This window comes from Tachyglossus aculeatus (assembly GCF_015852505.1).
Source record: "Tachyglossus aculeatus isolate mTacAcu1 chromosome 12 unlocalized genomic scaffold, mTacAcu1.pri SUPER_6_unloc_1, whole genome shotgun sequence".
Taxonomy (NCBI): Eukaryota; Metazoa; Chordata; class Mammalia; order Monotremata; family Tachyglossidae; genus Tachyglossus; species Tachyglossus aculeatus.
The window spans coordinates 15,521,990-15,535,694 of record NW_024044828.1 but is presented as its reverse complement, the minus strand read 5'-3'; the positions used below and the strand labels follow the sequence as shown (position 1 = coordinate 15,535,694).

General features: G+C 50.1%; 1 protein-coding gene across 1 annotated transcript in view; it reads left to right on the top strand.

Annotated features, from left to right (window-relative positions):
• The first annotated feature begins 1,865 nt into the window (after positions 1-1,865).
• FBH1 (F-box DNA helicase 1) overlaps positions 1,866-13,705 on the top strand; it is a 32,108-nt gene continuing 20,268 nt past the window's right edge. The window contains exons 1-6 of the mRNA XM_038741148.1: positions 1,866-1,901; positions 5,214-5,378; positions 7,256-7,944; positions 9,611-9,741; positions 9,873-10,008; positions 12,626-12,816. Of these exons, the coding sequence (XP_038597076.1) occupies positions 5,219-5,378; positions 7,256-7,944; positions 9,611-9,741; positions 9,873-10,008; positions 12,626-12,816 (1,307 nt within the window). The 5' untranslated portion in view covers positions 1,866-1,901; positions 5,214-5,218. The remainder of the gene's footprint in view (positions 1,902-5,213; positions 5,379-7,255; positions 7,945-9,610; positions 9,742-9,872; positions 10,009-12,625; positions 12,817-13,705) is intronic.

Genomic DNA, 13,705 nt, shown 5'->3' with positions numbered 1-13,705 from the left:
GTACTTCCCAAGCGCTTAGTACAGTGCTCTAAACACACAGTAAGCGCTCAATAAATATGATTGATGATGATGATGATAAATACGATTGAATGAATGAATGAAAGTACAACTGCAGCAATAAAGAGAGACAATCCCTGCCCACACCGGGCTGACGGTCTAGAAGGGGGAGACAGACATCAAAGCAAATAAGCAGACAGACTGAAAGTTCGTTATGGGCAGGAAACATATCTCCTAAATGTTGTAACACACTCTCTCAGGCGCTTAGTACGGTGCTCTGCACAAAGTAAGCACTCACTACATACCCTGAGAAGCAGCGTGGCTCAGTGGAAAGAGCACGGGCTTTGGAGTCAGTGGTCATGGGTTCAAATCCAGGCTCCGCCACATGTCTGCTGTGTGACTTTGGGCAAGCCGCTTCGCTTCCCTGAGCCTCAGTTACCTCATCCGTAAAATGGAGATTGACTGTGAGCCCCATGTGGGACAACTTGACCACCTTGTATCCCCCCCAGCGCTTAGGACAGTGCACCGCACATAGTAAGCACTTAACAAAATGCCATCATTATCAATCAATCATATTTATTGAGCGCTTACTGTGTGCAGAGCATCGTACTAAGCGCTTGGGAAGTACAAGTTGGCAACATATAGAGACGGTCCCTACCCAACAGTGGGCTCACAGTCTTTTATTATTATTGTCAGCTGTGTGACTTTGGGCAAGTCACTTAACTTCTCTGGGCCTCAGTTCTCTCATCTGTAAAATGGGGATTAAGATTGTGAGCCCCACGTGGGACAGCCTGATCACATTGTATCCCCCCAGCGCTTAGAACAGTGCTTTGCACATAGTAAGCGCTTAATAAATGCCAGCATTATTATTATTATCGTGGCTCAGGGGAAAGAGCACGGGCTTTGGAGTCAGAGGTCATGGGTTCAAACCCCGGCTCCGCCGCTTGTCAGCTGTGTGACTTTGGGCCAGTCACTTCACTTCTCTGTGCCTCAGTTCCCTCATCTGTAAAATGGGGATCAATCAATCGTATTTATTGAGCACTTACTGTGTGCAGAGCACTGTACTAAGCGCTTGGGAAGGACAAGTTGGCAACATATAGAGACAGTCCCTACCCAACAGTGGGCTCACAGTCTAAAATGGGGAGACAGAGAACAAAACCAAACATCCTAACAAAATAAAATCATCAATCGTATTTATTGAGCGCTTACTCTGTGCAGAGCACTGTACTAAGCGCTTGGGAAGTACAAATTGGCAACATATAGAGACAGCCCCTACCCAACAGTTGGCTCACAGTCTAAAAGGGGGAGAATAAATAGAATAGATAGGTACAAGTAAAATAAGTAAATAAAGAGTAATAAATATATACAAACATATATACAGGTGCTGTGGGGAAGGGAGGGGGAGAGGAAGGAAGGGGCTCAGTCTGGGAAGGCCTCCTGGAGGAGGTGAGCTCTCAGTTGGGCCTTGAAGGGAGGAAGAGAGCTGGATGGGCGGATGGGGATTAAGACTGTGAGCCCCCCGTGGGACAACCTGATCCGCTTGTAACTTCCCCAGCGCTTAGAACAGTGCTTGGCACATAGTAAGCGCTTAATAAATAAATGCCATCATTGTTATTACCCGGACGGACCGGCGGGGAGGGAATCGCAGGCGCGCATGCGCGCAGAAGGGCGGGGGAGGGGGGGGGCCCGCACATGCGCGGAAGCGATCAAGGCCGGCGGACCCAATGATGGGGTTGCGAGGGGGGGGGGAGGCGCCGTCGTCCCTCTGCGCACTGCACCGTCCCGCCCCCCCGCGCCGTGTCAGGAATGGTTTGCGCCGCCCCCCCCCCCCCCCCCCCCCACGTCAGTCAAGCGGAGGCCAACGGGCTGCCCACGGCCCGGGCAGGATCGCCCAGCACCCAGAGGTTTCGATTTGCATTTGGGGGAGGGCAGGAGTATTTATTACTCGATTTATTCATTTATTTTATTTCTACGTATTTGTTCTAATTAGTTTATTTTGTTAATATGTTTTGTTTTGCTGTCTGTCTCCCCCTTCTAGACCGTGAGCCCGCCGTTGGGTAGGGACCGTCTCTCTGTGTTGCCAACTTGGACTTCCCGAGCGCTTAGTACAGCGCTCTGCACACAGTAAGCGCTCAATAAATGGACCAGCCTGCTGGGCTACTCAGGGCGGCCATGGAGAGCCCCCTCATTCATTCATTCAATCGTATTTGTGAGCCCACTGTTGGGTAGGGACTGTCTCTATATCATCATCAATCGTATTTATTGAGCGCTTACTGTGTGCAGAGCACTGTACTAAGCGCTTGGGAAGTACAAATTGGCAACATGTAGAGACAGTCCCTACCCAACAGTGGGCTCACAGTCTAAAAGTCTCTATATGTTGCCAACTTGTACTTCCCAAGCGCTTAGTACGGTGCTCTGCACACAGTAAGCGCCCAATAAATACGATGGATTGATTGATTGTTGGGCGCTTACTGTGTGCAGAGCGCTTGGGAGGTGCGGGTTGGCAACATGTGGAGACGGTCCCTACCCACCAGTGGGCTCACCCCTCCCCATCCCCCCCCCACCCCGCCTTACCTCCTTCCCCTCCCCACAGCACCTGTATATATGTTTGTACGTATTTATTACTCTATTTTACTTGTACGTATTTATTCCATTTATTTTATTTTGTTAATATGTTTTGTTTTGCTGTCTGTCTCCCCCTTCTAGACCGTGAGCCCTCCATTGGGTAGGGACCGTCTCTCTGTGTTGCCAACCTGGACTTCCCAAGCGCTTAGTACAGCGCTGTGCACACAGTAAGCGCTCAATAAATGGACCGGCCTGCTGGGCTACTCAGGGCGGCCGTGGAGAGCCCCCTCATTCATTCATTCAATCGTATTTGTGAGCCCACTGTTGGGTAGGGACTGTCTCTGTATGTTGCCAACTTGGACTTCCCAAGCGCTTAGTACGGTGCTCTGCACACAGTAAGCGCTCAATAAATACGATTGATTGATTGATTGATTGTTGGGCTCTGTGTGCAGAATGCTTTCTACTGTACTTATTTTATTTTGTTGGTATGTTTGGTTTTGTTCTCTGTCTCCCCCTTTTAGACTGTGAACCCACTGTTGGGTAGGGACTGTCTCTATATGTTGCCAACTTGTACTTCCCAAGCGCTTAGTACAGTGCTCTGCACACAGTAAGCGCTCAATAAATACGATTGATGATGATGGTGGTGGTTGGGAGGTGCAGGTTGGCAACATGTGGAGACGGTCCCTACCCACCAGTGGGCTCACCCCTCCCCATCCCCCCCGCCTTACCTCCTTTCCCTCCCCACAGCACCTGTATATATGTTTGTACGTATTTATTACTCTATTTTCTTTGTACGTATTTATTCCATTTATTTTATTTTGTTAATATGTTTTGTTTTGCTGTCTGTCTCCCCCTTCTAGACCGTGAGCCCACCGTTGGGTAGGGACCGTCTCTCTATGTTGCCAACTTGGACTTCCCAAGCGCTTAGTACAGCGCTCTGCACACAGTAAGCGCTCAATAAATGGTTCGGCCTGCTGGGCTACTCAGGGCGGCCATGGAGAGCCTCCTCATTCATTCATTCATTCATTCATTCATTCAGTCGTATTTGTGAGCCCACTGTTGGGTAGGGACTGTCTCTCTATGTTGCCAACTTGTACTTCCCAAGTGCTTAGTACAGTGCTCTGCACACAGTAAGCGCTCAATAAATACGATTGATTGATTGTTGAGAGCTTACTGTGTGCAGAACACTTGGGAGGTGCAGGTTGGCAACATGTGGAGACGGTCCCTGCCCAACAGTGGGCTCACCCCTCCCCATCACCCCCCCCCGCCTTACCTCTTTCCCCTCCGCACAGCACCTGTATATACGTTTGTACGTATTGTACTCTATTTTATTTGTACGTATTTATTCCATTTATTTTATTTTGTTAATATGTTTTGTTGTCTGTCTCCCCCTTCTAGACTGTGAGCCCGCTTTTGGGTAGGGACCGTCTCTATATGTTGCCGACTTGGACTTCCCAAGCGCTTAGTCCAGTGCTCTGCACACAGTAAGCACTCAAGAAATGCGATTGAATTGAATGAATGAATGAATGAATACGATTGAATGAATGAATGAATGTACTAATGAATGAGGGGCCTGGGCCGGGGTCTGCAGAGCAGAGGAGGAGGCGTTCTGGCCGTTCCTCAGCCCTCTGAGGCCAAGGAGAGGGACCTATGGGGCATTGGCCGGCAGCCTGGTCAATCGGTGGGAGTAAGAATTAGAATAATTAATCAATCGTATTTATTGAGCGCTTACTGTGTGCAGAGCACTGTACTAAGCGCTTGGGAAGTACTAGTTGGCAACATATAGAGACAGTCCCTACCCAACAGTGGGCTCACAGTCTAAAAGCAACCGTGCTGAACGCTGGGGTGCGTGCAGGGTAATCAGGTCCCAATAATCTTCCGTTCTTCTAGAGAAGCAGCGTGGCTCAGTGGAAAGAGCCCCGGCTTGGGAGTCAGAGGTCATGGGTTCAAATTCCGGCTCCGCCAATTGTCAGCTGGGTGACTTTGGGCAAGTCACTTCACTTCTCTGGGCCTCAGTTACCTGTAAAATGGGGATTAAGACTGTGAGTTCCATGCGGCTGATCACCTTGTAACCTCCCCAGCGCTTAGAACAGTGTTTTGCACATAGTAAGCGCTTGATAAATGCTGTTATTATTTACGGGAAGCAGCGTGGCTCAGTGTAAAGAGCACGGGCTTGGGAGTCAGAGGTCATGAGTTCTAATCCCAGCTCCACCGCTTGTCGGCTGTGTGACTTTGGGCAAGTCGCTTAACTTCTCGGTGCCTCAGTCACCTCATCTGTAAAATGGGGATTAAGATTGTGAGCCCCACGTGGGACAATCTGATCACCTTGTATCCCCCAAGCGCTTAGAACAGTGCTTTGCACAGAGTAAGTGCTTAACAAATGCCATCATTATTATTCTGCTACAATCTTTGTTAACAAATTGCCAAATTGCCTGGTTGGTGATTGTTTCTCCCCTTGCCCTGTCTGGCCTCTGGTAGAAGTGTGATGGAGTAATGGAAATGACCAAAGATGGTCGAGAGGGAGGAGGAGGTGACCTCAAACTGGACCCTTCCAACCCTGAAATAACGGATCGCCGAGTCGGTTCTCCTGCCTGATTTGGCAGTTACTTTCACGTGCCCAATTTTCTACTTCTTGTCATGTTATCAAACAGTGCGAATGTTTAAGCGACTCCATCTCACAGCAACTGACTGTCAAGACCTTTCCCACTCCCAGGAGGGTTCATCTTCCCTGACCCAGCCCTTCAGTCAAAGATGGAGCAGCAGAGATCTGAACTGGGGACTCTACCCTAGCCCCAGAACCAAGAGGTGGAGTAAAGGTATGGTTTCCCCAAGTCTCCATTTCACTGCGGGGAGGGAATGTCACCGTTTATTTTTTATTTTACTTTCTCAAGTGCTCAGTACAGTGCTTTGCACACAGTAAACGCTCAATAAATACGATTGAATGAATGATACACACGGACTTTCCAGTCCAGATTAGCTCTTGGGTTCTGCTCCAAAACAATTTGTCATCCTGTTTCTCCTCATACGGTGTGGGCCCCAAATGAGACAGGGGCCTGATTAACTTGTATCTATCCCAACGCTCAAAACAGTGCCTGGCATCTAGTAAGCAAGACTGTGAGCCCACTGTTGGGTAGGGACTGTCTCTATATGTTGCCAATTTGTACTTCCCAAGGGCTTAGTACAGTGCTCTGCACACAGTAAGCGCTCAATAAATACGATTGATGATGAACAAATACCATAATGTTTAAGCTGTTCTGAAAATGGCTGTAATTCTTTCATTCAGCGGCTCACCCCGTTTTCCTATTGCACGAGGGCTGTGTTCCTATAAAACCCATGTTATGGAAAGCACGTACTGTAGGACTCTCCCCTTGGAATTGGCAGCTGCTTCTGCAAAAACGCATCACGCCTGGCCCAAACAAGCCCGAGGTCCCTAATCCCCTAGTCACACGCCAGCTGAAACGCAAACATGAGTTGTGGCAGAATGGAGTGTACTTATGGAAGCCACCCTGTATGCCATTTCAATGCCATGCTTCCCAAATCATGTTCAAAAGCCATGCCCGATTGGAACCCTCTCTTTTAGAGAAGCTTCAATGATAATAACATTCATGGTATTTCTTAAACATTTATTATATGCCGAACACTGGCATAGATACAGGGTATTCGTGTCAGATACAGTTCCTGTTCCACATGGAGCTCACATCCCAAAGGGGAGGGAGAACCGATATCACATCCCTATTTTAAAGCTGAGGAAACTGAGGCACAGAGAAATTAAGGGACCTGCCCAATGTCATAGCCCGGGCAAGCGGCAGAGCCGAGATTAGAACCCAGGGCTCTCGATTCCCTGGCCTGTGTTCTTTCCACTAGGACTCACTGCTTCTCTAAATGACTTCAGTGGTAATTTAATGAGGAACTGTATAAAATTAAATTGTTTCATATGGCTTTATTTAATCCATTATCAGTTGTATTTTTTTAAACTTTGAAAATTCCTTTAAGGAGAATGGGTGGGCAAAACTCATCCTAACCGTGGCTCAGTGGAAAAGAGCACGGGCTTTGGAGTCAGAGGTCATGGGTTCAAATCCCGGCTCCACCGATTGTCAGCTGTGTGACTTTGGGCAAGTCACTTAACTTCTCTCTGCCTCACTTACCTCATCTGTAAAGTGGGGATTAAGACTGTGAGCCCCCCATGGGACAACCTGATCACCTTGTATCCTCCCAGCTCTTAGAACAGTGCTTTGCACATAGTAAGCGCTTAACAAATACCATTATTATTATTATTATTATTATCCTCTGGGTTGGGGATGCGGGGTGGCGGAGGCTCAGATTTGGAGTCCTCCAGAAAAACTGCCTTTTGTTTTTCTTGTAAAAGGTATAAAATGAAGTTACTTTGCCCAAGGAGCAGGGCCCCGTTAGCTACTGAGTTGGGTGGAGGGGTGGGAGTTTAAGGGCTGCTCTTTATAAACGTGGGAGTGTTATACTGGGGAGAATATTAATCATTTGGCACCAGAGAGAGCAGGGAAGTTCCAGGTGCCCTGAAGGAGCGTTCCCTGGGCCATCTCAGCCTGAAAAACCGATTGTTGCAGTCACCTCTGATTAGAGGGAGAAGAAGTAGATTTTCCAGAAACGAAACAGCAACTCATGGTTGTTTTTGTTCTGTCTTCCGCCTTTCTGTTTCTGTCTGTTGCCTCCCGCTCAGGGCCGAGCTCTCAGAGACGTGTCTCGGCCTGTTTCTCGGCTGCCCGCCCAGCGGGTTCCAGAGCCATGGCCGAAGCCCCCGTCGACCACGATGGCTCCCAGGAATCCGGCGATGTGCTGATCTCCGGCTACGAGCCGCGGGCCGGGGGAGTCGGGGCCGGCCGGGGCTCCCCCGGACCCTCCCTGTCTTGCAGGAAGCGCCCTGCCTGCTTTGGGGAGGGGACTGAGAGCCAGCCCCCGGGGCCTGACCAGTGGGGTGGGACAGTGAAGAAAGCTCTGAGAGGCCCTGGGCTTCCGCCTCATCCAGGGTCTGGGGAGATCCTGCAGGAAACCGAGGGCAGCTTCTCACGGCGTCACCCGGGGCACGAGGCGATCCGACAGAAAGGTGACCTCCCTCGGCACGTTGCCGAGCAGTGGGAGATGAAGCAGGAAGCCCCGGCCGACTCTTCCCGGCTCTCCCCAAGATCCAGAGCCGCAAAATGGGACACTGGGGACCGGAGCCCCGACCCCATTCCCGACCCTTGCTTTGGACTCCTGGGCACCTCATCTTCCCAGGAGCCCCAAGGGCACATTTCCAGTCTCCCTGAAGAAATCCTGAGGACCATCTTCAGTTTCCTGTCCGTGAGGGACCTCTGTCGCAACCTGAGCCTCGTGTGCCACCTCTGGAGGGAGATCATCAGCGATCCGCTGGTAAGCAGGGGGCCCGACAGGACTCGCGTCTTCAGCATCTTCGATGACACTTCACGGAGTACATAGTTCGGTATTAAGGGTCTGGGAAAGTACATGGCAAGTCACTTAACTTCTCTGAGCCTCAGTTACCTCATCTGTCAAATGGGGATGAAGATTGTGAGCCCCCCGTGGGACAACCTGATCACCTTGTATCCCCTCAGCGCTTAGAACAGTGCTCTGCACATAGTAAGCGCTTAACAAATGCCATTATGATTATTATTATTATCATTATTACATGGAAAGCAAGACCCCACTCCCTACCTTTTGGGAGCTTTCGATCCATGGCCGCTGGGCCATGCTCCCCTCCTAGACTGTAAGCCTGCTGTTGGGTAGGGACTGTCTCTATATGTTGCCAACTTGTACTTCCCAAGCGCTTAGTACAGTGCTCTGCACACAGTAAGTGCTCAATAAATATGATTTAATGAATGAATGAATGAATAAGCCCTGGCAGCCCTTTCACCACTGTCGGGGCTGCACTCCTGAGTATTTCCTGCTCCCTAGATTTCCAGCCACTTGCCTGCTGTGTGACCTTGGGCAAGTCACTTAACTTCTCTGTGCCTCAGTTACCTCAACTGTAAAATGGGGATTGACTGTGAACCCATGTGAGATATCCCAGACTGAGCCCCCTCCTTCCTCTCCCCATCCCCCCGCCCTACCTCCTTCCCCTCCCCACAGCACCTGTATATATGTTTGTACGGATTTACTACTCTATTTATTTTACTTGTACATATTTACTGTTCTATTTATTTTGTTAATGATGTGGATCTAGCTCTACTTCTATTTATTCTGATGACCTGACACCTGTCCACATGTTTTGTTTTGTTGTCTATCTCCCCCTTCTAGACTGTGAGCTCGTTGGGTAGGGACTGTCTCTATATGTACTTCCCAAGCGCTTAGTACAGTGCTCTGCACACAGTAAGCGCTCAATAAATATGATTGAATGAATGAATGAATAACCTGATTACCTTGTATCTCCCATAGCGCTTAGAACAGTGGTTGGCACATAGTGAGCACTTAACAAATACCATTACTATTAGATGACGTATTAGATGATTAGAGAAGCAGCGTGGCTAGTGGAGAGAGCACAGGCTTGGGAGTCAGAGGTCGTGGGTTCTAGTCCCGGCTCCGCCACTTGTCAGCTTGGCTTCTAGTCCCAGCTCTGCTGCTTGTCAGCTCTGTGACTTTAGGCAAGTCACTTAACTTCTACGTGCCTCAGTTCCCTCATCTGTAAAATGGGGATTGAGACTGTGAGCCCCACCTGGGACAACCTGATAAACTTGGATCTCTCCCAGCGCTTAGAGCAGTGCTTGGCACATAGTGAGCGCTAAACAAGTACCATTATTATTATTACTAATAATATAATATATAATAAAATATAATATAATAATTATAATATATAATATAATACTATAATAATAGTAGTAATAATAATAATAATAATGATTGATTGATTGCTCTTGTGCCTCACTGCCCTGCCACTAACACTGCCAGGTTCATGACAGGAATGGTCCCAGAGGACAAAGGGGAGATGCAGGCCAGGCAGGTCACCTGATCTCCCAGCCTGCTCCTGGCCTGAGCTTGACCTCTCCCTGCCAGCCGTTGACCCTTTAATTCCGTCGTCCTGCAGTTCATCCCCTGGAAGAAGCTGTACCTCCAGTACCAGATGAGCGAGGACCAGGCCATCCGCAAAGTGGACGGCATCCTGGCGAGCTGCGGGCTGTCCAAACGGGAGAACCGCTGCCTGCTGAATCTCATACGGTCGGTTGCATAAATCGGCCGCGGGGTCGGGGGATTCGGGCGGAAGGTCCTCCCCCGGAGCGCCAGCCAGAAGAAGCCCAGCGAGCCCCCGGGGTCTTTCTAACGGACCGCTTGCTGTGCCCTCCCCACAGGTATTCAGCCACCTCTAAAGGGGTCCAGTGCCGAGACCCCGAAGCGGCCCTCGCTTGCCTGAAGGACCACCCGCTGTTTCCCAAGGCGGAAGCCTGCCTGCAGACCCATCTGCCCGACCTGTACAGTGGTGGCGGGGTATGTGGAGGGGCAGCTGGGAGCTGGAGAAGGCCAGGCTGGCCCTCTTCCTGAAGGAGAAGTAGTTCTTGGGGACAGGCCAGACTACAGGGCGGGACACGTACAGTACGTTTCTCTCCACAGACCGAAAGTTTCCCGTCTATATTCTTGTCTGTCACCCCTCTGTCCTTGGGCGGCGGTGGGGGACCGGACACGGAGAGGTCACATAACTTCCCCAAGGCTGCCCCTTCAGAAGGACACTAGAGCTCGGACCTTCTGACTCCTAGACCTGTGGCTGTTTCCTCAAGCCAATGCCCCCGGGGGCTGTCGGCCGCTCCAGCCTGCTGCTCGCTGTGGTGGTGAGGGCTTTCCCCACCTCTTCCAGGAGGAGATGGCGTGCGGTCGGCAGAGGGATGTGCTCAAAGATCTCAGCACTGGGGTCAGTCCTGTTTACCGCCCAACCGGCTGGCTGGGGGAAGGTTGGCTTGTGGGATCGAGATGGACACCCAGTGACGTGCCACCCACAGTTGGGATGCATGAGGGAGCGGACCGCGGGCGAACCTCCGTAGCGTGATACCGAACCAAGACGGGCGGCTCCAGGCCCAGGAGATGGAAACGAAGGAAGCCAGGGCTCTTGGTGGCCTAGCGGTAAGAGTACAGGATGGAAGTTAGGAGGCCCAGGTTCTAGTCCCTGCTTTGCCACCGGCCTGCTGTGTGACCTTGGGCAAGTCACTTAACCTCCCAAGACCTCGGTTTTTTCATCGGTAAAATAGACTGTGAGAGTCCCATGTGGGACAGGGACTGTGTTTGAACTGATGATCTTGAATCTACCCCAGTGCTTAGTACTGGAAAAAGCCCTTCGTAAATGCATGAATTAGTAAATATATTAAGGGGACTCCAAGGCAGAAGGAGATGTTTCACATTGTATCCTAAATGCAAACACCAAGGTCCTGCCCTGAAGGAGAAATGGAGTTCTAGAGGTGAAGACTGTGGACTATGTGTAGAGATGAGGCCTATAAACTCACAAGAGATGGTGCCTTCTCACTCTAATGCCGACAGTGTGGAATTGGTTCAGACAACTTGCAGCCTGCAGGCTAATCCTACAGAGCCTCTCTCTCTTCATGAGGTTTCAAATAACTGCAGCCAGGTTTTCTTCATCATCCTTACCATCACCACCACTATCATCATCCTCAATGCCACCATCATCATATATTTTTTTAGGCTTCCTAGCAGTAAAGTAGGACGGCATAGCGGATAGAGCGCAGGTCTGGGAATCAGGAGAATCTGGAATCTAGTCCCACCTCCTCCACTGGTCTGCTGTGTGATCTTGGGGAAGTCGCTTAACTTTTCTGTGTCTCATCTGTAAAATGGGGATTAAGACTGTGAGCCCCATGTGGGACATTGATTATGTTCCACCTGATGAGCTTGGGTCTCCCCAAGGCTTAGTTCAGTGCATGGCACATAGTAAGCGCGTCACAAAAACCATTTTGAAAAATAAAAAAAAAACAGATGCTTTCTGTCCATGTTAAAGAATAGACATCTAGGTGTTTATTCCATGGGCATGATGGAGGTAATGGTCTCCAAACTGCCCAAGCTTGGCTTATTCTGGTTCTCTGACAAGACCTGACAGTTTTCAGTCAGGCCCGTTAGGATCCAAAATGACAGCTATCTGGCCAGTTAGCTCTTAGAAGGCTGTCACATCCCAGTCTCCATCCTCCTATTCATCCCCACGCTCAAATTGAAAATTGGGACCTATTGAATAGCACATCTCTGCCCTCACGGAGACTACAGTCGCAAGTGGAGACAAGACTTAGTATATATGTACCTGTGGAAATCACTACAAGAATAGCTGGGACGAATAAAGCTTGTGTGGGATGGATGAGAACGGATGGTGGTCATTGACACCAAGATTGAAAAGAAGAAGAAGAAGGGGGTCTGGTGAGCTGATGCAATCAATCAATCAATCAATCAATCGTATTTATTGAGCGCTTACTATGTGCAGAGCACTGTACTAAGCGCTTGGGAAGTACAAATTGGCATCACATAGAGACAGTCCCTACCCAACAGTGGGCTCACAGTCTAAAAGGGGGAGACAGAGAACAGAACCAAACATACCAACAAAATAAAATAAGTAGGATAGAAATGTACAAGTAAAATAAATAAATAAATAAATAGAGTAATGAATATGTACAACCATATATACATATATACAGGTGCTGTGGGGAAGGGAAGGAGGTAAGACGGGGGGATGGAGAGGGGGACGAGGGGGAGAGGAAAGAAGGGGCTCAGTCTGGGAAGGCCTCCTGGAGGAGGTGAGCTCTCAGCAGGGCCTTGAAGGGAGGAAGAGAGCTAGCTTGGCGGATGGGCAGAGGGAGGGCATTCCAGGCCCGGGGGATGCAAGGAAGTTATTCCCTCCTTAGGGGCCAGTTGGGATCAAGCCCACTGGGAGAAAACTTAGCTGGAACGTAGTATAAGCTGAGGAATCATCGGAATCGAGTGCAGACAGGTGGAGGGGCAGGGCCAACCAAAGGAGGTATTTGAAGGCCACTGCCAAGAAACTTGCATCTTACCAGAGGGCAACATTGCTATCCTCCTCCTCCTCCTCACCCTGCTCTCTCTGACCTCCCGCCTTTCACAGGGGATCAACGTGTGGGCCTTGATGACGACAATCGTGCTCCTTTCCAGTGGCGTTAGCGACATCCAGGGCCTGCTCTCCTGCCTCGGGAGACCCAGCTCCAAGCTGTCCATGTTGGACATCACCGAGGCCATGTACTGCCTGGCCGTGCTGCTGTACGCCATGAGAGAGAAGGAAATTCCCGTCAGCAACAGGTGAGCCAGGCCTTAGGGAGAAGGAAAAGGAGAGGGTGGAGTCAAGTCTTACGGTTTGAAGGGGTTAGGTCCTGTCCCAGGAGAGCTTTGAACAGGATGTCAGGCCTCGGGGAAGGCACCTTGGTTTGCCTTCTCTCTTCTCCAGATTCGTGGAAGGGATTCTAGAACCGTGCGAGAGGTCCATCTTAAACCCGTGACTGGCTTCTCTGGGAGAAATGACTGCAGTGTGTTAGGCTCCTCCTTCATGGGGTTGGATGTGGGGGCAACGGCCCTGAACCGGCCCCAGGGTGGAGAACCCATAAAGCCACAATTGTGGTGAGGAAGCTGTGGGCCAGCATGGCGGCACACGGTATCGGTGCTGACCTGAGGCTTGGTTCGGAGGTCCCTGGTCCTCTACCCTTAGCTTGGCTGCTGTTTCCATCAGGGGGCAGCTGGCAACAGTGTCTCCAAGACCCTGATGAAACTATGCCCCATCAGGGAGGCGGTTTGGCCTAGAGAAAAAAGCATCCATCTGCCTGCTGGGTGACCTTAGGCAAGTCACCTACCTTCTTTGGGCCTCGGTCTCCACATTTGTAAATTGGGAATTAAATACCTATCAAGCAGTGGTATTTATTGAGATCCTATTTTATGCCAAGCACCGTACAGAGCACTGTATTAAGCCTTAGGGAAAGGACAGTAGAATTGACAGACACAGTCCCTGCCCTTTAAGGGCTTACAGTCTAGCAGAGGAGGCAGGCATCAAAATAAATTAAAGGAACTGAGTATGCGGATATGTACAGAAGTGCTCTGAGCGGGGAGAGAGTACCTAAGTGCTCAGGGGTGCGACTAAGTATATGGCTGAGGCTTTGGAGAGAAAATAGGATGGTGCAGGGGTTGGTGAGAGCTTAGT